Source organism: Palaemon carinicauda, chromosome 14 (genome assembly GCF_036898095.1).
Source record: "Palaemon carinicauda isolate YSFRI2023 chromosome 14, ASM3689809v2, whole genome shotgun sequence".
Lineage (NCBI taxonomy): Eukaryota > Metazoa > Arthropoda > Malacostraca > Decapoda > Palaemonidae > Palaemon > Palaemon carinicauda.
The window spans coordinates 56614031-56637147 of NC_090738.1; the positions used below are offsets into that span (position 1 = coordinate 56614031).

At 45.8% G+C, this 23117-nt stretch overlaps 1 protein-coding gene across 5 annotated transcripts in view; it reads right to left on the reverse strand.

Annotated features, from left to right (window-relative positions):
* The window catches only part of LOC137653593 (6-phosphofructo-2-kinase/fructose-2,6-bisphosphatase 1-like), a 388947-nt gene that overhangs the window by 183942 nt on the left and 181888 nt on the right, over window positions 1-23117 (reverse strand). For all 5 annotated transcript variants that reach the window (XM_068387128.1, XM_068387127.1, XM_068387124.1 and 2 more), the window contains exons 7-8: window positions 9550-9768; window positions 9228-9316 (exon numbers count right to left, since the gene is read on the reverse strand). In XM_068387128.1, the coding sequence (XP_068243229.1) occupies window positions 9228-9316; window positions 9550-9768 (308 nt within the window). The remainder of the gene's footprint in view (window positions 1-9227; window positions 9317-9549; window positions 9769-23117) is intronic.

Genomic DNA, 23117 nt, shown 5'->3' on the forward strand with positions numbered 1-23117 from the left:
CGAATTGGTAAATATCTTAGATGCTGAAACGGATGAATTGTTAAGTGATTTTTTGGTTTACTTTGAAAGTACATGGTTAGGGATAATCCAGCGAGGTCGAAGGAGGAAACCACTGTTTGATGTTGATTTGTGGTCTGTTCACACTCGCGTTAATAATGATTTACCGAGAACAAACAATTCCCTTGAAGGCTGGCATCAGGCATTTAAAAAGAGAATCAACATAACGCATCCAACATTCGCCAAATTACTAAAGGTTATCAGAAATGAACAAGCATGTAATGAAATTCTAATTGAACAAGCTTTTGCAGGGATTGATATAACACGACTTAACAAGAAATACGATGCCATTAACGATAGGATAAAATCCATATTTTGTTCTTATGATAAGGATGAAGGATTAACTTTTTTACGGTCTTTAGCTCACAATTTTTAAATATTCTTTTTTTCTCTTATACATTATACTATGTAGGTTTTTAACTTTTTTTAACCCAGCCGACACATTTTATCTTTTAAATAAACACATATTGTATGTAGTATATTGTAGAAATAAAATGATTATCAAGCATTTTACTTTTATTTCAGGCCTACGTCCTTTTGTCTTTTACAGGTGTTCTGAATAGAAAAAAAATAATCATTGATTTTCTTACTGGACTAAAGGAAAAAAAATATATATATTTGCTTATAATTACATTTAGTCGTAGCAGTATTCGGCATTTTGTCCGTTCGACTTAACGTCTGTTAGGCATTGTGTCCTTTCGGCATTATGTCTGTTCGGCATTCTGTCCGTTCGGCTTCCTGGCTTCTGCTTCTTGTCCTTCGGCAAAAATGCATTCGGCATCCCGTCCGCGCACGGCGAATAGTCTGGCCTATTCTTTACAGATTCTCCTCTGTACTCATACACCTGACAACACTGAAATTACCAAATAATTCCTCTTCACCCAAGGTTTTAACTACTGTTCTGTAATTTTTCAGTGGCTACTTTCCTCTTGTTATGGGTAGAAGACTCTTTTAGCTATGGTAAGCAGCTCTTCTAGGAGAAGGACACTCCAAAATCAAACCATTGTTCTCTGGTCTTGGGTAGTGCCATAACCTCTGTACCATGGTCTTCCACTGTCTTTGGGTAGAGTTCTCTTGGTTGAGGGTACACTCTGGCAAACTATTCTATCATATTTCTCTTCCTCTTGTTTTGTCAAGTTTTTATAGTTTATATAGAAAATATATATTTCAATGTTGTTACTGTTCTTAAAATAATTTATTTTTCTTTGTGTTCCTTTCCTCACTGGCCTATTTTCCCTGTTGGGGCACCTGGGCTTATAGCATACTGCTTTTCCAACTAGGGTTTGTAGCTTAGCAAGTAATAATAATAATAATAATAATAATAATAATAAAAATAATAATAATAATAATAATAATAATAATAATAATAATAATAATAATAATAAAATAAACTTTTACTTCACTTAAATCAATGTTCGATCGTAGACTGGGATTAAAACGTTATTCCATTTCATCCGCTGATCTGTAGCTTTAGACGACAGCGTAACTTTATATGTACTGAAAGATGTCTAAAATAATCCTGCTTATCTGAACTTCGTTTAATAATTTCTTTTACTTTTCTATTATCAATGCAAGATGTATTTTAACAACAGTAATTACGGATTTTTTTTTTTTTGGTTTTGTGTCAGATGTTTTCAAGGTCCCAAAGGTATCACGATTATACTCACATATAGTTAACCGAGTATTGTTGATATGATTTAACTCCCTATTACGTAATCCTTCAAGAAAAAAGCAGCACAGTATAATGAACTCTCGACCAGTCTACTAAAATGCGCATCGATTAAGGACAACAACAACAACCAAAAACAGACGAATCAGCTGTTATTGCTGACGATCCACAGCTATCTATGTGGGCTGCGCAATGTAAACTAAGATATTGAATGTACATATGAATGTAACAAATAAGTTTACTTTATACTATCGCAAAATAATAATAACTTAATCTCTTATTTAACTTTCCAAAATCTTTCTATTTTATACTACCTTAGAGCAAACTACATTCCCAAATAAACAGCCCACGATGTTCTATAAACAGGCGAAATTATAAACATCTACAACTACTGATGTACATTTATTCGTAAAATTATATTACTTATTCGGTACTAAATTAAAATCTAAAATTTGTTTGTAAGCTTAAATAGATTAACCATATATTATTTAAATTACATTTACAAATAAGATACAGAACTGGGAATGGTTATTTGAGGTTTAGCCTAGAGAAAAGTAAATTCAGAGACAAGTATATTCGACTTAGGTCATTTTTCAACATGAGTCACCTCTCCTGGAACCCATTACCGACATAAGGTGAGATATACCTGTACTAAGTTACACAAGGGAAATGGTTATTACCTACAGATAGGTGAGGCTAGCGTGCAGAGGACTCATCCTGCTGTGAACCCAGGAGAGAGAGAAGATGAAGGAAAGAAGAGAACCAGTCATTCTAATACATTCATCCCAGACTAATCCCGGGTAACCAATGCCCTCGACTATCTGCTACTTCTCCACCAAGGAGCTTGAGGTATATTAAACCACTTATTGTGCAGCCACCAAAGGACTGATGGAGAAAGGATGTTCCGCTACACACGTCTTGCTGGTACAGTAGTGGGGTGTGAAGGTCGTTTGACGGTTCCACACGTTCTGCGCCACAGAATAGTTGTGTTTAAAAACCAGGGACGTACTAATGCCCCTGATGTTGTGAGCTCTCAGTTGACGAGCATGAGGAGGGTATGAATTTACAACAAGATCAATGACCCTGCAAACCCAAGCTGCAATGGTGTTCTACGTGACCCTCCTCTTGACCGGCCCCGTACCGACGAAAAACGCTGACACTCGGTGGCGAGCTGCTGCAGTGTGTTTAAGGTAGTACCTCAAACTCCTCACTGGGCAAAGTAACAGTTGAGCTGGATCATCAGTTACAGAATGAGGACTCCAATCCGAAAGGACTCGAATCTAAGATACGCTACTCCTGGATTTTGAGTTTTGGTAATAAACTCAGGGATGAAGCTCAGAATTATCTTCCCCCATCCCCTTGAATGGACGATGTCGTAGGATAGACCATGAAGTTCACTAACTCTCTTGACCAAAGCCAACGCAAGTAGGAACACTTGTCTTCAAAGTGAGGTGGCGATCTGCTGCCTGGCGTAATAGCTTGTAGGGAGCACCATCCAGAGACTGAAGGACGTGAACTACGTTCCAAGGAGGAGGTCTAACTTCAGACTGGGAGCAAGTAACCTCATAACTTCGTATGAGGAGAGACAATTCCAACAAAGAGGAAAGATCGACTCACTCAAGTCTAAAAACAAGATTCAAGGCCGAGCGATAGCATTTTAACGCTGAAACTGAAAGGAGCTTTTACTCCCGAAGGTATACAAGGAACTCCGCTATTATTAAAATACTGGCATAGAGTCGAGAGACTAACCACAGAAGACAGTCCACTTATTCTGGTATACCGAGGCTGAGGATCTTCGTAGGTAGCCAGACATCCTTTTTGCAACTTATTGCAGAAAGCCTCTCTGTAAGAGGAGATGCTGGATAGTCTCCAAGTATGAAGACGAAGAGAAACTACGGCCTTGTGATAGATGTTTGCACGTGGTTATTAGAGTAGATCTGCTCGTGGAAGGAACTCTTTTGGGTGCTCCGTTAGGAGCTGCAGAAGGTCCGAGTACCACTCTGTGTGATGCCATAGTGGAGCTATAAGCGTCATGAGCAGGTTGTTGGATACTCTGGACTTGTTGAACACCCTTCGGATCAGAAACGATGGGGGAAAAGCGTACACATTAATGTTGTCCCTATGTTGTTTGGAATGTATCTTGCCAGAGAGCATGAAGGTCGGGGACTGGGGAACAGTAGAGCAGGAGCCTGAAGTTAAGGGACGTCGCAAACAGGTTCACAATCGAGGGAACCCCTCAAAGTGAGGAATTTTTTGGCTATCAGATGATTCAAAGACCATTCGGAGCCCACTATCTGTGTTGCTCTGCTCAGATTGTTGGCGAGAACTTTCCTCTTGACTGGAATGAAGCGAGCTGATAGGGACACCAAATTGTCTTCTGTCCATCATAACATCTCTACTGTTAGATGGTGAAGGGGGCTCCGTAAAGGTACCGCCTTGTTTGTTTACATAAGCCACTACTGTGATGTTGCTCATCAGCACCGCTGAGTGACCGGCCAGGAACTGTTGGAGGGCTAGAAAGGCTGCCCTCATCTCTAGGAGACTTATATGCTGGTATCATTCAGACTCAGATCATAGCCCTGTGGCCGTGTGGTGCATGTGGGCCCCCACCCATCTTTTGATGCGTCTGTATAAAGCATCAATTCCGGGTGAAGGATGAGAAGATCTATGCCTCTGCGGAGGTTCTCGTCTGTTATCCACCACCGAAGATCCGTAGTTGTTTTGGTCCCATGGGGACTAGAGTGTCCGGGGAGTAGAAGTGCTGACTCTGGTTCGCCATCAGTCGCCACTGAAGGGATCGAATTCTTAGACGACCGTTGGGCACTAGTCGAGCCAGGGATGCTAGGTGACCTAGGAGATACAACCACTCTTGGGCTGGAAGCTCTTCTTGTTTAAGGAAGGGGCTTGCCGCTACCTCCCTTATCCTTCGTATACTGTCGTCTCATGGAAAAACTTTCTGAAGATTGGTGTCCATCATCATGCCTGAGGATACCAGTCTGTGAGGGGAGCAGGGATGACTTCTCGGGATTTATCAGGATCCCCAGATCCTGACAAAACTCGACAAATCTGTCTCGGCGTTGAAGAAGGGTTGCCACTGAATCTGCTAGGATCAGTCAGTCGTTGAGGTATCTTAACAGACAAATGCCTATCCTGTGAGCCTAAAATGACGCTAGGGAGAGCACCCTCGTGAGGACCTGGGGTGCTGTGGAAAGACTGAAGCACAGCACCTTGAACCGGTATTGCTTGTTCTCATGGATGATTCCGAGATACAGTACTTCCTTGAATACAGATGGATTGGGATCTTAAAGTATGTGACCTTGAAATCCAGAGTGCACTTGACGTCCTGGGGTCTTACTGTGTGGATGACCGTATCTGCCGTCTACATCTTGAACGAAGTCTGAAGGACAAACTTGTTCAGAGCCGAGAGCTCGATGACTGGTCTGCAGCCTCCAGACGCCTTTTTCACAAGAAAAAGTCAGCTGAAGAAGCCTGGGGCGCCATTGAGAACTTCCTGGAGAGCGCCCTTCTCCAACATGGTCTGGACTTCAGCTCTTTTGCTGATCCTGACGCATAAGAGCTCGACATAAATAGATCTCAGGTCAGTAGAGAGAGAAATTGAGTGAATGGGACGCAATACCTTGAACAAACCACGGAGATTGTTCAAGGATCGGTCCCATGCTGCTGTCACCTGTGCCAGCGGCGTTCCAGGCATCCCCCCACCCGTGGGTAGATGAGAGGATTGCCCTCCCTAGCGGGAGTGACCTCTGAAGCTTCCCCGCCCACCTCCACCTCTTTTGGAGGGCTTGGAACCCTTTGGGTCTTTTGGCAGGAAAAGGTTGATTCGGTACTCAAGCTTTTGAGGACCCTGCCATCCTGCTGGTCGTGAGTTTGGTGAGGAGATCTACTGTGGAACCTAGATGTTAGTGCCCTATCGAGGAGGGAGTTCTGGTTAGACTTACCCCACCGGTCAGCTGTCCTCTCGATCTCTTCCAGCTTGAACAAAGACAATCCGTCAAGAGTTCAGTTTCGGAGCCTGGAAATCTCCGTCTTAGGAAGCTGTCTATGGAACCTCTCAATCACTGCATCCTATGGAACCTCTCAATCACTGCATCCCTTCTCCTGAGCATTGCGTTCACCCACAGGTTCACTATCTGGTGGGCGAGAAATTCTATGGTCCGGATGCCAGACAAGAGAAAGGTCTCCATAGATTTCCTTGTTGATTCTTTGGACCAGTCCTCCAATCGAACCAGGTGGCCCAATGACCCTAGCCATAGATCGAGCCACAAGGTAGCCTGTATAGCATACTTCACGACTCTTCTATATTTAGGATCTCTGATCCCGAGGAAGCTGAAAGCCCCTAAAGTCTCTCAAAAGGAACTCCTCTTGAGAGATCCTCCATAGAAGTGTCCAGAGGCAAAGCCGAGGGAGCCTCGTCTGACCTCATAATACCTCCTCTGCAGGACAAAAAGAAGAGGCAGGATCTTCGATGAATAGCCAGCTCGAAGGGAGCTAGATGTGCTAGCAATCTAGGAGAATGCCTTCTCCCTCACTGCAGTCAATCCCTTTGACCAGAGCAGGGCTGGACTGGCCTTAGGAGGTCAATGGGTCCCACAGACATGGTCTAGGATCGTGTCCTTGTCTTCTTGAGGAGCTGTCAAAGGATTGGACAACCCATTGATGCCACTCATACAAGCCAGAACTTGCCAGAAGGTGTACCTGGACTCCTCCTGCTCTACTTCTGAGCAAAACTTAGGGCTAGCAGTACATAGGGAGGTCTCCGTTACCATAGTCTGAGTCGTCATCCACCTCCAAGCTCTCATCCATAGAAGCCTAGGGTGGGTCAAGGTCATTTACTGAAAGGACATCGCCTGTGGAAGTTCCCGCTACTGGGGATGAAACTTTAGCTCTCTCTTGTAGGAGAACTGCTGTGCCCAAGTTCTTGGACACTGTCTTGGAATCTTTGGGTTCCCTGTGAGGCGGTACATATTCCTCCAGTAAAGGTCTGGGAGGATGCTGTCGTACTGTAAGAGCTTGAACCTCGCGCAAGAGGAGGAGGTCTGGAAAAGGGACAAAGTTCAGGCTAAACGACCTCTATAGACAAAGGCCTAACGAAAGCATAAGATTAACCCCTCGAAGTGATTCTAGGTCTCTGGTCAACCGAGGATGGTGGAGATTGGCCGGAGGCATACAGTTGTGGGTTTCACCATCCATCTCCTTTTCTTGGTTGGAATGACCGGAATCAATTCCAATAGTTAAAAATCCTGCTGACCAGGTGCAGTTCCACTCGCAGAGGCATGGGGTCTCTTGATGGGAGAGATAAACATAGCGGGTTCCGGAGCTCTAAGAGTAGCTGACTTCTTCCTAGGATCAGAGGGAGAAGATGAAGAGGCGAAGGAGAATGACCTCTCTAAAGGAATCCTGGAAACCACTACGGGTTTTTGTATAGATGACTAAGATGAGAGAATGGTCTTCTGTCCTCGGTGCATCGTACAGTATCTACAACAGCTTGATGAGGGTGTCGAACCATGTAGGCAGCTTTCCCATTTTTGAAAAGTCAGGGGTGTTCGTAGGGAGAACTGCAAAGGGTGTTTCCTCGGGGAGCAATCTCTCGAAACCTGAAAATGAGAGGAAGAAGACAGCCTACCTTGGTCGAGGCGTACAGGCATTACTGTAGTAAATCCTTGTGGGTGGTTCTATGAGGGCAATCGGGAGAGACAGTAAAACCCGCATAATTGTTATGCAGTTCTCCGAATCCATCTGCCTCTTGTTGGCGGTGCCTAATGTGGGTTAGGTTGATCTCTAGGGGAATCCTGTTGTGAAGTCCCGGGTGTATAAGCAAAATCTGAGCGGGAATCATACGCGATAGATGGTCAGCAAGCATAAGAAGGTCTAGCAAACATCCTCGAAAAATGTAGCGAGGGACAATGGCGAATACTCGCTGGAGAATGACGAGTATGCATTGGAGAGCGACGCATTAGACTGTGACGCGTTGGAGTGTGACGCGCTGTAGCGTGATGCGAGGGGTAACGACACGTAGGAGATCTGTGAGAAGATCGACCAGTAGGCAAATGGCGAGTTGGTAAGTGACGCTCTGGTGAGTGGCGAGACAGTGAGCATCGTGCTGGAAAGCTTTGAGGTAACTAGGTCTAAAGAGCGTCCTCTGGAGGACTAACATCTAGTACCAGGTCGGCGATGAGCTGGTGAGGGACGCGATGGCGAGTGACTCACTAAAGAGTAGCAGTCACAGGATGCAGAGAACTTGTGAGAGTAGCATGAAGTTCCTAATGAGCGTCGTCTTGAAGGTGATGGCGAACGACGATCAGAAGAGTGACGATTACTAGCTAAAGAGTGTCGGTCATGAGAGTAATGATCATGAGAGGAGAATCTATCACAGGAAGTAGATGGCGAGCAGATCGTCAATCTCTCAGAAAGCGCTGGTAACTGACAGATGGTGAAGGTGACCGTCTAGCAGCAACATGGGACTGCGGTCCCTAAAGGACGAAGAGATCCTGGAATGGCGAGCGGACTCCTCGTCAGCAGAAGATCGGCACTGGGCAGGGGAGCTAGAGTGCTGAACTGGACGGCGCACAAGGCTGGCAGAGGCAGGAGAAGGCAAGAAATGAAGCTCACAGATAGCAAGAGCATCAATCTCCACAGCAGCAGGAGGAACTTCTACTACGTTGGACGCTGGAGAAGGATTCCTCTGGGCCCCACGCTGAAGAAGGTCTACGAGCAAGGCCCTGGACAGAAGCCCAGCGATAACCAACAAAGGCCAAACCTGTATAATTCAAATAAGGAAAAGGACTCTGCCGTGGGCAGGAGCAATGTTGCTTCGCTAGGGGAGGCAGCAACATCCCGGGAACCCCGGTGTTGGCCTGGCATTAATCGGTCTACGCTTCTACTCGACCTACCCTCACAAGGGATCGAGCGAGCAGAATCTTCGGGAAGAGATCGGAGAGTCAAGGTAGACCCCAAAGAAGAAGAATCCCTCTTGCACTTCCTCTTGTGCCTCCACCTAAACCTCTCCCACTGGGAAGCAAACCACTTCCTAAACTCATCACAGGTGTCTTCCTGGTCGCAGCGGCACCCCCTACAGTTAGGACATAAGGAATGCGGGTCGGTCTCCACCACTACACATGAAGGTCCAACAAGTGCGACCTTCAGGGCCGGGACAAGTCCGCATACGGGTGCAGAAGAAACACACACACCTGAAAGAGAGAAAGGAATAAAGGCAATTGCCAGGACTTTATGAGGAGCTGAGCGGGGACACGTCAATTCTCCTCTAAGGCAAAATTAAAAGTGGCAAGAATGCACTGATGTGCGAGTGAGAGGGGTAGCAGGCAATCCCATTAACACGCCCCCCCCCCCCCCCACCTAGCGGCTGGGTAACTGCCACTTCACTTGAAATCTCAATGGCTAGTCTTCCAACTTCGCCGAAAGATAATCCTATAAATAGCATAGGGTTTGTATGAGTGTTAGAACAACTTCATATTAAAATCACCTGTATGAGTATTTGTTTTGATCACGTGCAGCAAACTCCTCTGGATACTGCTCTTGAATTTCTTCATATGTAAGACCTTCACATATACCCTGCAGAAAGGTAAAGTAAAAGAAATTTAAATACATGTACACAGTAAATATGAAAAGCTCAAATATTTCAAAAGTTAACTATCATGGTAATTTCATTATCACAAGTGAGTAGTATAAATCATACATGAAAACATTTTAACACTAACTTTCCAGCAGAGATATACAGTAACATATTTGTCATTATCAAATCTATAGCATCATACATAAACTTAAATTTCATAAAAAGAACTCACAGCATCAATTTCATTCAGAGCTTTCCATCTCTCTTGGGGTGCACTAATACCAGCAGCGGTCTGAACAGTTCTCTTCATGCAAGATGTCCATACACGAAGGTTGGGAATGTTTTGGGTGGAAATAAACTTTGCCATAGCATTAGCATACTGTCGTCCTCGATGAGATAAATCAGAATCACCACCAATACGCCCAAGTTGGTTTAAGACTGATTCACCATGCTGAAAGTGAACAAATGAAATATAATCTGTGGCTATAAAGTAAAGACCAGTACATAATCATACACCAGTGGACTTCTTTACTCTATACTGTATTAACCCCAGCAAAAGCCTTTGTGAAAGCCATTGTGATCTTGGAAGGCTTTCTGATGGCAAAATATAAGGTGTACTGATAAATTAACTGAAATAGCACTGCTGAGTTTGTTTAAACACAACATTGAGGACTGCCAAATATTTGAAATTAAAACAACAAAAACAGAATTTTGATAACAACATTTCTTATTTCTATAAGTACTTGATGTTCATACTGCTTCTTCTCTAGAATCCTGGTTTTAATTGACACATACCCATAAATTTTAGAATTTTCTCATTATCTTTCACTTTAATAAATACATGTACTTAACAAGTTATTGGAATCTTCTAGCAGTAAGGGTGAAAAGCCAAAGTAACCGCTTCAGTTAATGTAGTCTTTAGTTTCAAAGTTGACATTATCCCTCCTTTAGATACTATTGTATGAGTATGTGGGGAGGAGGGTGGGCATATATATGAAAAGCTGGTGAGTATTGAAATATGAAATTTTATTATTAAAATTCTGCTTATTTCTATGAATCTTCCTTGGGGTACAATTGAAGGAAAGAGAGGGATAATTTTAAGTACCAATATTGCAATGAGGTTAAGGGTCACTAACCTGGTCTAGGTTACTTGTCTAGAATACTATGATAAACTGTTTAAACTACATTTTGAAATACAGACCTTTGGATTGTTCACCAAAGTACCAAAATTATAAATACTGTACTGTAGATTACAGTAGATCCCCTGGGTACGGCGTCCCCAGCCTATGTTTTTTTTCACGTTACGGTGTGGAATACAATGTTTTTTTGGGCTCAAGCCATGGCGTCCTGAGGGAAGGTTCCTTTTTGGTAGCTTCCTTGGGTAAATAACTACTAGATATTCCCAGAGAATTTAACCACAGGTTATCACAGAATTCTAACTTCTGGAGCGAGTATCCTAAAGGTTTCCCTTTAAGACATCGTATATCAACAGGGGACGCATGTATTAACGCGCCACATAGCTATCTGCACCCCACCTAGAGTTAACACTTCGATGTGTACGGGCGGAGAATAGTTGGGGAGCCGTTCCACAGCTATACTCGTCCGTGGCTACTTTTGGTACTCGAAACATAAACAAACGGGCGCCATTGTTAAATGACGTCACGTCCGTCCTCATCCTTCGCATAGTAGCTTGCCTTACTAAGACGGATTTTCCCTGTGCTTACTTTATCGACTTGCATCATAGCCATGTCTCTACCCTCGGCCTCGCCTTCTTCTGGAAAGTTGAGTACCAGGTTCCAGTATTGTTTAAATAAGCTCTGACCGTAAAGTAACTTTTATTTTTCGAGATATTTTATGTTTTTTGGCAGAGCTGTGCTGCTACCGGACACGCCATTTTATGGCGTCGCTGTTGTCTTGCATGCCTTATTTAGCTAGCCTCAACAGCTTTTCCGGCCTTATTAACTAATCGATACTATTAGTTATTTAGTCTTCATAGATAGGAACTTTATATATCTTGTTTTGACGCTCTTTTATTGGTCATCGCCTGACCCCATACCAGATCGCTAGCCTAGCCCCTAGGCCAGAGTGCCTATCATCAGTGTTCATGCATGATATATTACAGTGATCCTAGGTTAAGTTATGAAGATAGTGGCATTATTTTATGATACTGTTTACTGTGATGCAAGTGTTTTCGCCTTCAGGGACCATATAGGGGGTAGGTTTGATAGTGTGCCTTTCTAACCTAACCTAAATGTAGGACCCCTATATGCTCCCTTCACCCCCTGCCTTAGGGCATTCCCTCTGTGTAGCCTTGCTCCCCCTACCACGTAAGGGGATCAAGCTCATATCAGAGTACCTATCGCTTCTCTGTCCTCCCTAAGGGAATGATCCCCCCTTAGGGTTGCGTCCGAGAATGAGGAACGGCCTGCCCTTCCTCTATTGCTGAGGCTAGGTTCCTGACCTTCCCTGCAATTGCGATACGTCTTCCAACCTTCCTGGTTCAGGGTGTAATATCCCTGCTCTAGGTTAGGCTTGGGGGGAGCTAGTTCTGTGCCTTGCTTGAAACGGTACCCATGCACCGTTCTCAGCCAGGCTGCCTACCTTAGGCTAGGGATCGTCCTCCCTTCCTTGGTGGCCGTTTTGGTACAGAACCTCCCCTATGGAAGACCCTTCTTCTTCTCCCCTCCCCACCTATCTCTTGTATGGCATAGCCTATACTTAGGTTAGCCTATACCCATCTGTCCCCTGTCCTACAACTCCTCCTTAGGGTGGAGTGATAGGGCTACCTTGAGTCCCTGTGAGCAGTCCGCTCTGGTACATATACCCTTCATAGTGTCCTATGGGGTTAGCCACTGGATGCGTTTTGTCCGCAGGGGTTCTCCCCCTCTTGGGTGTTCCCTAGCCCTCCCTTGGGCTACTCTGGCTCCCGGCCGCCTGCGGCTCCCTGCCACTGGGTGATAGGGCTAGCCCCTATCATGGGTACACCCATTCAGGTGGGATGCCTTGGGGTTCGTGTCCGTACTCCTACATCCCTCCTTCTGTCTCTTTCACTGTCCTGGTGCCGGTCCCTTGCCGCCTCTACTGTCGGCGATACCGACCTACCCCCTTGGTGACACCTTCCTTGCCCCCCGTGGCCGACAGCCCTCCGTGTGCCGGAGGGCTGCCGCCTCCCGTCGGCGTACAGCCGATGGCCTACCCTCATACCTCCTACCTTCGGTCGTCCGTCCATCGGACCGGCCCCCGGCGTGCCGGCATCCATTGCCGGCAGTCCGGTTCTGCTATAGCTCACCCTTGTCCCTGTCACCAAGCCGGCAACCTTGGGCTGTCGGAGCCGCCGCCTCCCGCCGGCGTGCCGCCATCCTGGCATTTCTCTTGACTTCTCTATTTGTCTTCCCTAATGCCAGAAACTCTGCTGGAGCGGCCTCCGGCGTTCCGCCGGTGCATTCCGGAGGCGCCAAGAGACTTGCACCCCTTCTCCTAGCTATCAACACATGCTGATAGCCCTACCTTGCAACCAGATGGTTTGACTACATAAATAGATAGGTATTGTCTTACCGTTCTCTTAGTAGCTGAGCTGTCTTCTTGCATATCACAATTTTCCAGCATGCTGTGTGTATCTTAGCACGGCTGGTTGCCGGAAACCGTTACCCTATGGGGTTTTCTACATCCCCAATTCAATGGTCTGAGTGGTCTCAGTCCCAGTTTTATATCCTTGGCAATTCCTTCTAGAATTCCCTTTGCCTCCCTGGCAATCTATGGAGAATTCTACCCTGTGTCCTCGGTCACAAACAAATTGCCTATGGATAAGGTTACGGTAACCAGCCGGGCGGGTTACACGGAGTATGTGTCTATCTACTTCATTTCCCTCTCCACTCTCAAACATCACAATGTTTATATCACTTAAGATTAAGTTAAAAATTAACCTTTTAATATTTAACTTTAGAATATAAGTCATTGATATGACTTCCCCATACTCATGTTCTCTTTCTCTTACAGGAGGAGTACTTGAAATGCGACCACGGCTTCTGTGGAGTGAAGCGCCCGCACTTCTACGGGCACACGGCGTGTAGGACCCACGCCCCTTGCGCCAACAAGAAAGGCGATCTGAAGTTTTGGGACCCGCAGAACTGTACAGTCTGCAAAGACCGCCTGGTCGAGGCGTTCAATAATCCTCCCTCAACGGAAGTTAGGGACGCTTCTTGAGAGAAGCTACGCAAGTGGGTGCGTGGCTTCCAAAAGAATGCAACCGGACCATACCTTGCCACCGAAGACTTGAGGGCCTTGCTTTTCCCGAAGGCATCCCCAGACTCTGTGGTCCCCAAGGATCAGATCCCCACCGTCCAGATAACGGTGGAACCTGATGTAGTCATGGCCCAGTCTATGCAAGAGTGCCGTTTGGATACCGACAACGCGGAACGTATGTCGGAAGTGTCGGAGAACACGGAGATGAACCTCATGGGCGACGAATTGGACTATGAGGAAGACCAGGTGGAATACACTGAGTCGGAGCAGGAGGTCGCTCCACCTTCCACCCCCACTCCGACTCCTACACTGACGGACGTATCACTCCCGTCTACCTCCGCTACCCCGGATCCCATCCCATCCAGCGCCCAGGAGATGTTCCGAATGCTCGAGGCTCTTATGGACAAGAAACTCCGTGAGACACACGAGTACATCAGGTCCAACATGGGAAGTTCAAAGCAGCCGAAAAGGATTTCGGTTAAGGACCTCCCGGCATGCTCGGATGCCAACCCCTGGAGGTATGCCGAGCACATGCCAATTACAACAGGCAGGATCTTCATCAGTGAGAAGATCGGCTCGATTGTACTGGAAGAAGTGGAATTCTTCCCGAACTCTGAGGCTTATCCGGACTGTTACGTCCGACTTCGATCCGAACCTGCCTCTAAAGAGGAGACCGAACCGAAGGAGGTGATTGTGTTCGATCTCCCGAAGGCCCAGGCTATGCTGGCCAATACAGTAAAAAGTAGGGGTTTTACCTGCTCAAAACTTCCGGCGCTTAGCAAGAAGCACCCTACCTACGTCGCACCAGACGATGCGACCCTCCCCTTCTTGGAAAAGGCCTTCACTGCGGTACATAAGGCAGTGGAAGAAGGAAAACCTTGCCCTGCACTGGAGGAGTGCAGACCCTTCTCCCTGACTACTCCCCCCGATGTTCGACACTGGAAAGATGTCCAGCATACATTCATGGTGGGAAAACTAGAACCTGACGTCGCTGGCCGTCAGTTTAACGAAGACCTCCCGAAACTTAATGACCATCTCCTTCGTCGGGAACATGACACGAAGGAAAGGCTCGCCGCATCCATGTCCCTCCAGGTACAGCTCAAAGTCATGGCCGGTGACACTAGGGTCCCTGACTACTACATGGTTCTCGCCAAAACCCATTTGGCGACCGTAAAAGATCTGTACAGCTTCACGAAGGCTCGTAGAGCCTGTCGTGAATTCGTGTTCTCCAGTGCCACAGTGAGACACGAACCCCGGAGGCTGATTTCCTCCAACATCTGGGGTAAGCACCTCTTTCCCTCCTCCCTTGTGAAAGAGATCACCGACAAGGCCGCCACGGAGAACAGGAACCTTCTCCACAAGTGGGGCATGTCGAAGAAAAGGAAATCCTCTCAGGACGACGGCCCTCAGCCTAAAAGGAAATCCTCCAAGCCGAAACCCCAGCAACGTCAACAGAGACGGCAATTTCCGGGATCCGCTACTCCCCAAGTGGAAGCTCAGCCACAGCAGACCTTTCAGCTGGTCACCCAACCGGTATTGTCACAGTCGCCGGTTTTCATCCCTGCTTTCGAGCAACAGTCAACTACCTTTCGTCCCAAAGGTAGAGGCTCAAACAGAGGTGCAGGCAGAGACGCATCTCGCCGTCCCTCCAGAGGCAGAGGAGGAAGGGGAGCTAGCGGCCGAGGCAGTAAACCCTCGGGACACCAGAAGCAATGAAGTGCTTCCGGTGGGAGGAAGACTCCGCCAATTCCAGGATTGTTGGACCTTCGATCCCTGGGCACACAGCATCGTCAAGAAGGGTCTAGGCTGGAGTTGGACTCAACCAACCCCAACCTTCCAGCAGTTCTTCCAACAATCAAACCCCCTTCTAGAAGAATATGTCTTAGATCTCTTGAACAAGAAGGTGATAAGGAGGGTAAAGTCAACCAGGTTCCAAGGGAGACTGTTTTGCGTCCCCAAGAAGGACTCCGACAAACTCAGAGTCATTCTAGACTTATCCCCCCTCAACAAGTTCATAGCAAACAACAAGTTCAAGATGCTGACTCTCCAACAGATAAGGACCCCTCTGCCTCAAGGTTCCTACACGGTCTCCATAGACCTGGCGGATGCCTACTGGCACGTTCCAATGAACCACCACGCTTCCTCCTACCTAGGATTTCGACTCCAAAGGAAAAGCTATGCTTTCAGGGCCATGCCCTTCGGCCTCAACGTGGCCCCTCGGATCTTCACAAAGCTGGCAGACACCATCGTTCAACAGCTTCGCCTCCGAGGCGTCCAGGTGATGGCCTACCTCGACGACTGGCTGGTCTGGGCTCCATCGCCCGAGGATTGTTTAAGATCCTGCAACAAAGTTACCCAGTTCCTAGAACACCTGGGATTCAAGATAAACACAAAGAAATCTTGCCTCTCTCCAACTCAGAAGTTCCAATGGTTAGGAATCCAGTGGAACCTTAAGTCACACCGCCTTTCCATCCCCCAGAAGAAAAGGAAGGAAATAGCAGGGTCTGGCAAGCGACTGCTGAAATCCAAACGGATCTCAAGACGTCAGCAGGAACGAGTTCTAGGCTCTCTACAGTTCGCCTCAGTGACAAACCCAGTGCTACGTGCACAGCTAAAGGATGCCACGGGAGTCTGGAGACGTTCCGCACCCATCGCTCGAAGAGACCTCAAGAGACGGCTCCCAAACAGACTTCGGTTACTCCTAAAGCCGTGGTCGGAAGCAAAGGCCCTGAAAAGGTCCATCCCTCTTCAACACCCACCTCCATCACTCAACATCCACACGGATGCTTCGCTGGAGGGTTGGGGAGGTCACTCCCACCAAAAACAGGCTCAAGGAACATGGTCTCCCCTATTCAAGACGTTTCACATCAACATCTTGGAGGCCATGGCGGTCCTTCTAACTCTGAAGAAACTCTCCCCGCCTCCCTCGATCCATATTCGTCTGACCCTGGACAACTCGGTGGTAGTCTGATGTCTCAATCGCCAAGGCTCAAGATCGCCCCAGATAAATCAGGTGCTTCTAACAATCTTCCGTCTGGCAGAGAAGAAGAAATGGCACCTGTCTGCAGTTCACCTACAAGGATTCCGCAACGTGACGGCGGACGCTCTATCTCGAACAAGCCCGATAGAGTCGGAATGGTCTCTAGACGCAAGATCCTTCTCCTTCATCTCTCACCAAGTCCCAGAACTTCAGATCGATCTCTTCGCAACGAGCGACAACAATCAACTTCCTCGATATGTGGCCCCGTACGAGGACCCCAAGGCAGAAGCAGTGGACGCCATGTCACTGGATTGGAACAGATGGTCCAGGATCTACCTGTTCCCTCCCACCAACCTTCTGCTAAAAGTCCTCTCCAAACTGAGAACTTTTAAAGGAACAGCGGCCCTAGTGGCTCCCAAGTGGCCCCGGAGCAACTGGTACCCCCTAGTCCTGGAGCTACAACCCACGCTGATCCCTCTCCCGGGCCCAGTTCTCTCCCAGCAAGTACAGAAGTCGACTGTCTTCGCTTCATCATCGAAAGTCAGGGACCTTCATCTCATGATTTTCTCTCCCTAGCCGTGAAGAAAAGGTTTGGGATCTCGCAGAAAAGTCTAGACTTCCTTGAGGAATACAAGACCGAATCCACACGACGGCAATACGAATCATCCTGGAGAAAATGGGTCTCATTCGTCAAGGCAAAAAATCCTACGGAAATCACCATCGATTTTTGCATGTCCTTCTTCATTCACCTTCATGGACAGGGCTTAGCAGCCAACACGATTTCTACTTCCAAATCAGCCTTGACTAGACCACTAATGTACGCCTTCCAGATTGATCTGTCCAGCGACATCTTCAATAAACTGCCGAAGGCATGCGCTCGTCTACGCCCAGCACCCCCACCGAAACCTATCTCCTGGTCCCTGGACAAGGTGCTCCATTTTGTCTCCAACTTGGATAACGATTCGTGCCCTCTCAAAGTCTGACTCAAAAGGTTATATTTCTTTTTGCTCTTGCCTCAGGAGCCCGAGTCAGCGAAATAGCGGCATTATCAAGGGACGAGGGTCACATTCTGTTTACAGACTCAGGAGACCTTACGCTCTTCCCGGATCCGACGTTTCTCGCTAAAAACGAACTACCCACCAAAAGATGGGGCCCTTGGAGAATCTGCCCCCTGAAAGAAGATGCCTCTCTATGTCCAGTAGAGAGCCTCAAAGTCTATCTTCGTAGAACTTCTGACTTTGGTGGAGGCCAACTCTTCAAAGGAGAAACATCGGGCAGCGACCTGTCACTGAAACAACTAAGAGCGAAAATCACCTACTTCATTCGCAGAGCGGATCCTGACAGTACACCCGCAGGTCATGATCCTAGAAAAGTCGCATCGTCTCTGAATTTCTTTCAGAGTATGGATTTCGAAAGCCTCAAGAGTTTCACAGGCTGGAAATCCTCGCGTGTTTTCTTCAAGCATTACGCGAAACAAGTGCATGAAGTCAAACATTTCGTGGTAGCCGCAGGTAGTGTTATGAAACCTGCACCTAACTCTGCATAGAACAGTGAGTTACTTGGGACTCTAACTCCTAGGGTGCCTATGTTGACCCTCGCGTGATACGTAGTGAATTCAAAGACACTTAGTGTTTTTCATAGACTGTTCTTCTCTCAGGTGAAATGTCATAGTCGTCACATAAGTGCCGTATGCCTAGTGCATGATGTGTTTTTCTTTTAAAAGACTAATGTTCCTCTGGAACCCGTGCTTTCTAATATCTTGAAATTTTCTTTCAGATTCAAGAGCGAAGTCTTTCATTACTATGTACATTATAATTTATTGTAAATACCTTTACATCCTTTATTGCATTTATTTACCATATTCTGCAATTGTGAAATAAAATTTCTATTTTATTTACTTGTGCGTCTCAATCCGCTCCTACTTATACTATGAAATACATGGTTGTCATAGTTTCATTATCCTTCCCCTTTTTCCTCTATAAAAAAGATGAAGATAATTGGTTCAATCCATATTATATACTCACCCATGCTATGTAATACATGTATTCCTAACTGAATACTTACTTGCGCTATACCTTCGAGACCAGACTGTTCTCCTTTACAATATACAGTGCCTAACCACCACTTGTCTGTTTTTTGAGAATGTTCCTATACGAATAGCAACCATTCTGTCTTGTCTCCGAGTTCTTCACGTTCTCCCCGCAAGGTGGGTAGCCCTTCAAGAACCACTTTGATCCTCAGCATGGTCCGTTGGGACTTCTCTGCTTACTCTATTCAAAGCCCTCGGCACTTACACTAAAAGGGGAAAATCTACCACGATACATTGATTCTCTGGTATTCTTCCATCAGGACGCCATGGCTTGAGCCCAAAAAACGGATTTTGAGCGAAGCGAAAAATCTATTTTTGGGTGAGATAGCCATGGCGTCCTGATGGACCCTCCCTGCTACTTCGTCCAGCCTTTCAAGTCCCACCCTGTCCTGCTGTATCATGGTGATCGGCAAGCAACTGGCTTCAGGATGAGGACGGACGTGACGTCATTTAGCAATGGCACCCGTTTGTTTACGTTTCGAGTACCAAAAGTAGCCACGGACGAGATTAGCTGTGGAACGGCTCCCCAGCTATTCTCCGCCCCTACACATCGAAGTGTTAACTCTATGTGGGGTGCAGATAGCTATGTGGCGCGTTAATACATGCGTCCCCTGTTGATATACGATGTCTTAAAGGGAAACCTTTAGGATACTCGTTCCAGAAGTTAGAATTCTGTGATAACCTGTGGTTAAATTCTCTGGGAATATCTAGTAGTTATTTACCCAAGGAAGCTACCAAAAAGGAACCTTCCATCAGGACGTCATGGCTATCTCACCCAAAAATAGATTTTTCGCTTCGCTCAAAATCCGTTTTTCGTCCCCTCGTTACGACATTTTTCCCTACCTTATGGCATCGAATTCCAAAACTCAAACTATGCGGTTTTTACACGTACGACTGTGCGAGTCACTAGCCTACCACCACGCTCATACGTCACTAAGAAGCTGGTCTGCTATTGGTCGGCGTCACGGTGTCACTAAGAAGCCAATACGCTATTGGCCGAAATCCCTCCCACAATGCCTGAGAGAGGTGCTGCCTCTCTCTCTCTTTTTGTTATACGCGCGCTCAGTTCAGAATCTCGTGTGCGTTTCGTAAAGACTTGATCTCGTGTGAGTGCTTGCAATATCGTATTTTTTGTGCATTTTAGTGCTTAGTTCTAACTTTAATTCGTTAGCCATGGGTCCCAATATTGCTAGTGATGTTAAAGGGAAAAGTAAGATGATGATTACTATGGAAACAAAGCTGGAGATAATAAAGAAATACGAAGAAGGCATGCGCATCGTTACCCTCGCTAGTACATATGGACGTTTTTGATGGTACAATCATCAAAAACAAGGAAGCCATTAAAGCAAGTAAGTCTTTTAAAGGCATGACTGTCCTTGCCAGTGGAAGGACCTCAATCAACGACGAGATGGAGAGACTCCTTCTACTAAGGATTAAAGAGAAGGAAATCACTGGTGATACACTCACGCAATCGGTAATTTCGCACAAGGCGAGCGCCATCTTCGCCGATCTCGTGGAAGCCCAGAGAGACGGCGGAGACGAAGGTACGTCGCAGCAAGCCCCCCAAGAGTTCAAGGCTTCTCATGGGTGGTTTGATCGTTTTAGGAAGAGGACTGGTATTCACTCAGTCGTTAGGCATGGAGAGGCGGCCATGGCCGTAACCAGTCAACGATTGGTAAAATCATCAAAAACAAGGAAGCCATTAAAGCAAGTAAGTCTTCTAAAGGCATGACTGTCCTTCCCAGTGGAAGGACCTCAATCAACGACAAGATGGAGAGACTCCTTCTACTAAGGATTAAAGAGAAGGAAATCGCTGGTGATACACTCACGCAATCGGTAATTTCGCACAAGGCGAGCGCCATCTTCGCCGATCTCGTGGAAGCCCAGAGAGACAGCGGAGACGAAAGTACATCGCAGCAAGCCCCCCAAGAGTTCAAGGCTTCTCATGGGTTGTTTGATCGTTTTAGGAAGAGAACTGGTATTCACTCAGTCGTTAGGCATGGAGAGGCGGCCAGTTCTGACAAGAAAGCAGCAGAAGAATTCCTCAAGAAGTTTGAGAAAGTAATTTCCAGAGAAGGCTACATTCCTCAGCAAGTGTTTAACTGTGATGAAACTGGCCTTTTCTGGAAGAAAATGCCCCATCGTACATATATCACAGCAGAAGAAAAGAAACTTCCTGGTCATAAACCGATGAAGGACAGACTTACCCTCGCATTTTGTGCAAATGCCAGAGGGGACTTAAAAATTAAGCCCCTACTGGTATACCACTCAGAGAATCCTAGTGCCTTCAAGGCACAAAATATCACGAAGGATAGGCTCTCGGTATTTTGGAGGTCTAATGGCAAGGCCTGGGTCACGAGGACCATACTTATTGAGTGGGTAAATGTCTACTTCGGTCCTGCTGTCAAGAACTTTTTAGAAGAGAACAATCTTCCTCTCAAATGTCTTCTGGTACTGGACAATGCCCCTGCTCACCCTCCTGGCCTCGAGGCCAACATACATCCTGAACTCTCCTTCATCAAGGTTCTCTATCTGCCACCGAACACCACCCCTCTCCTCCAGCTATGGACCAGCAAGTAATTGCCAACTTTGAGAAGCCTTACACGAAACATCTGTTCAAAAGATGCTTCGAAGTGACTGAAAGCACTCAACTCACCCTCCGTGAATTTTGGAAGGGGCATTTTGACATCGTTCAATGCCTGAAGATGATCGACAAAGCTTGGAATGAGGTTTCACGGCGCACCTTGAACTCCTCATGGAAGACATTTTGGCCAGCTGTTGTGGAAGAACGCGACTTCGAAGGTTTCGAACCCTCCACCGAAGACGAGGCCATTGATGATCCTGCTCCTGAGGGTGAGGTTGAGGAAATAATTTCAATCTGGAGGTCCATGGGGCTTGTTGTCAATGAGGCTGACGTCAATAACCTTATCGAGGAGCACAGGGAGGAGCTTACGACTGAAGACTTGAAGGAGTTGGAGGCAAAGTTGACCATCATTCAAGAAGAGCACAACTCTGGTGGTGGCGAGGACGGGGGGAGACTGAAGAAACGACATCGGCAGAAATAAGGGAAGCTATCGGTTGCTATGAAAACCTTACGAGATTTATTGAAAAAAAAAAAAAAAAACACCCAGAAAAACTTCACACCGGTCGTCTTCTGGAGTGTTAATGAAAAGTGTACGAGTCATTTTAGAAATATTTTGAGGAGTCGTCAGAAACAGGCTTCTTTGAATAGATATTTCTGCAAAAGAGAAGAGTCAGAAAGCAAAGATGATATAAGTGATTCTATTAAAAAAGCTAAAAAAGAGTAATTAAGTTCTAAAAAAAAAAAAAAAAAAAAAAAATTCAAGACAAAAATAATAAAAAAAAAAACATTTTATTTTTAATTGTCTAATAAGAATAAATCTATTATTAAGTGTACATAACATAATTAGCATTGATATGTTTTTAAATCTGCCGTCTCCTCCCCCCTCTGCCTCCACCCACAACCAGCTCAAGTCACGTCACTCCAAAGGTAAAAAAAATTTAATTTTTCCTTTACAGTACAGTACATAAATTTTCATTTATAATGTTATTTAATTATATACTGTACAGTAGATGTATATTATATATAAGTACTGTAGTACAGTGCTTAGTATACTATTTTGTTACTAATTTTTAATATGTACATAAAATTTTTATGCTTTTACCTGGGGTTTTGCACGCATTAGCTATTCTATTGCCCGCCATACGACATTTTCACCATACGATACCAACTCCGGAATGGATTAATGTTGTATGGCGAGGGTCTACTGTATACATATAGCATTATTATTGATTTTTTAAGTAATAAATCTCAAAGAGTTGTTGTTGATGGGCACCATAGTGATTATAGGAATGTGATATCCGGTGTTCCACAGGGTAGTGTTCTTGGCCCATTACTTTTCATACTATATACACATGACATGTGGTTAGGCCTAGAAAACAAGCTTGTTGCATATGCCGATGATGCTACTCTCTTTGCATCAATTCCATCCCCTGAATGTAGATCTGGGGTTGGTGAATCCCTTAATAGAGATTTAGCTAGAATTAGTGCATGGTGCAAATTATGGGGTATGAAGTTGAATCCTAACAAAACTCAAAGTATGATTGTAAGTAGGTCAAGGACGGTGGCTCCTCAACATCCGGATCTCAATATTGATAATGTTTCTTTAAATCTGTAAGACTCTTTCAAAATTTTAGGTGTGATTCTCGACAGCAAATTTACTTTTGAGAAACATATAAGATCTGTCTTCTTCAATTGCACAAAAAATAGGCTTATTGAGAAAGTCTTTCAAGATTTTCGGTGATCAATCTATTTTGAAGAAGTGTTTTAATTCTTTCATTCTACCTTGTTTTGAGTATTGTTCTCCTGTCTGGCCTTCAGCTGCTGATTCTCATCTTAATTTGTTGGACAGAAACTTACGGTCTATTAAATTTCTTATTCCTGATCTAGATATTAATCTCTGGCACC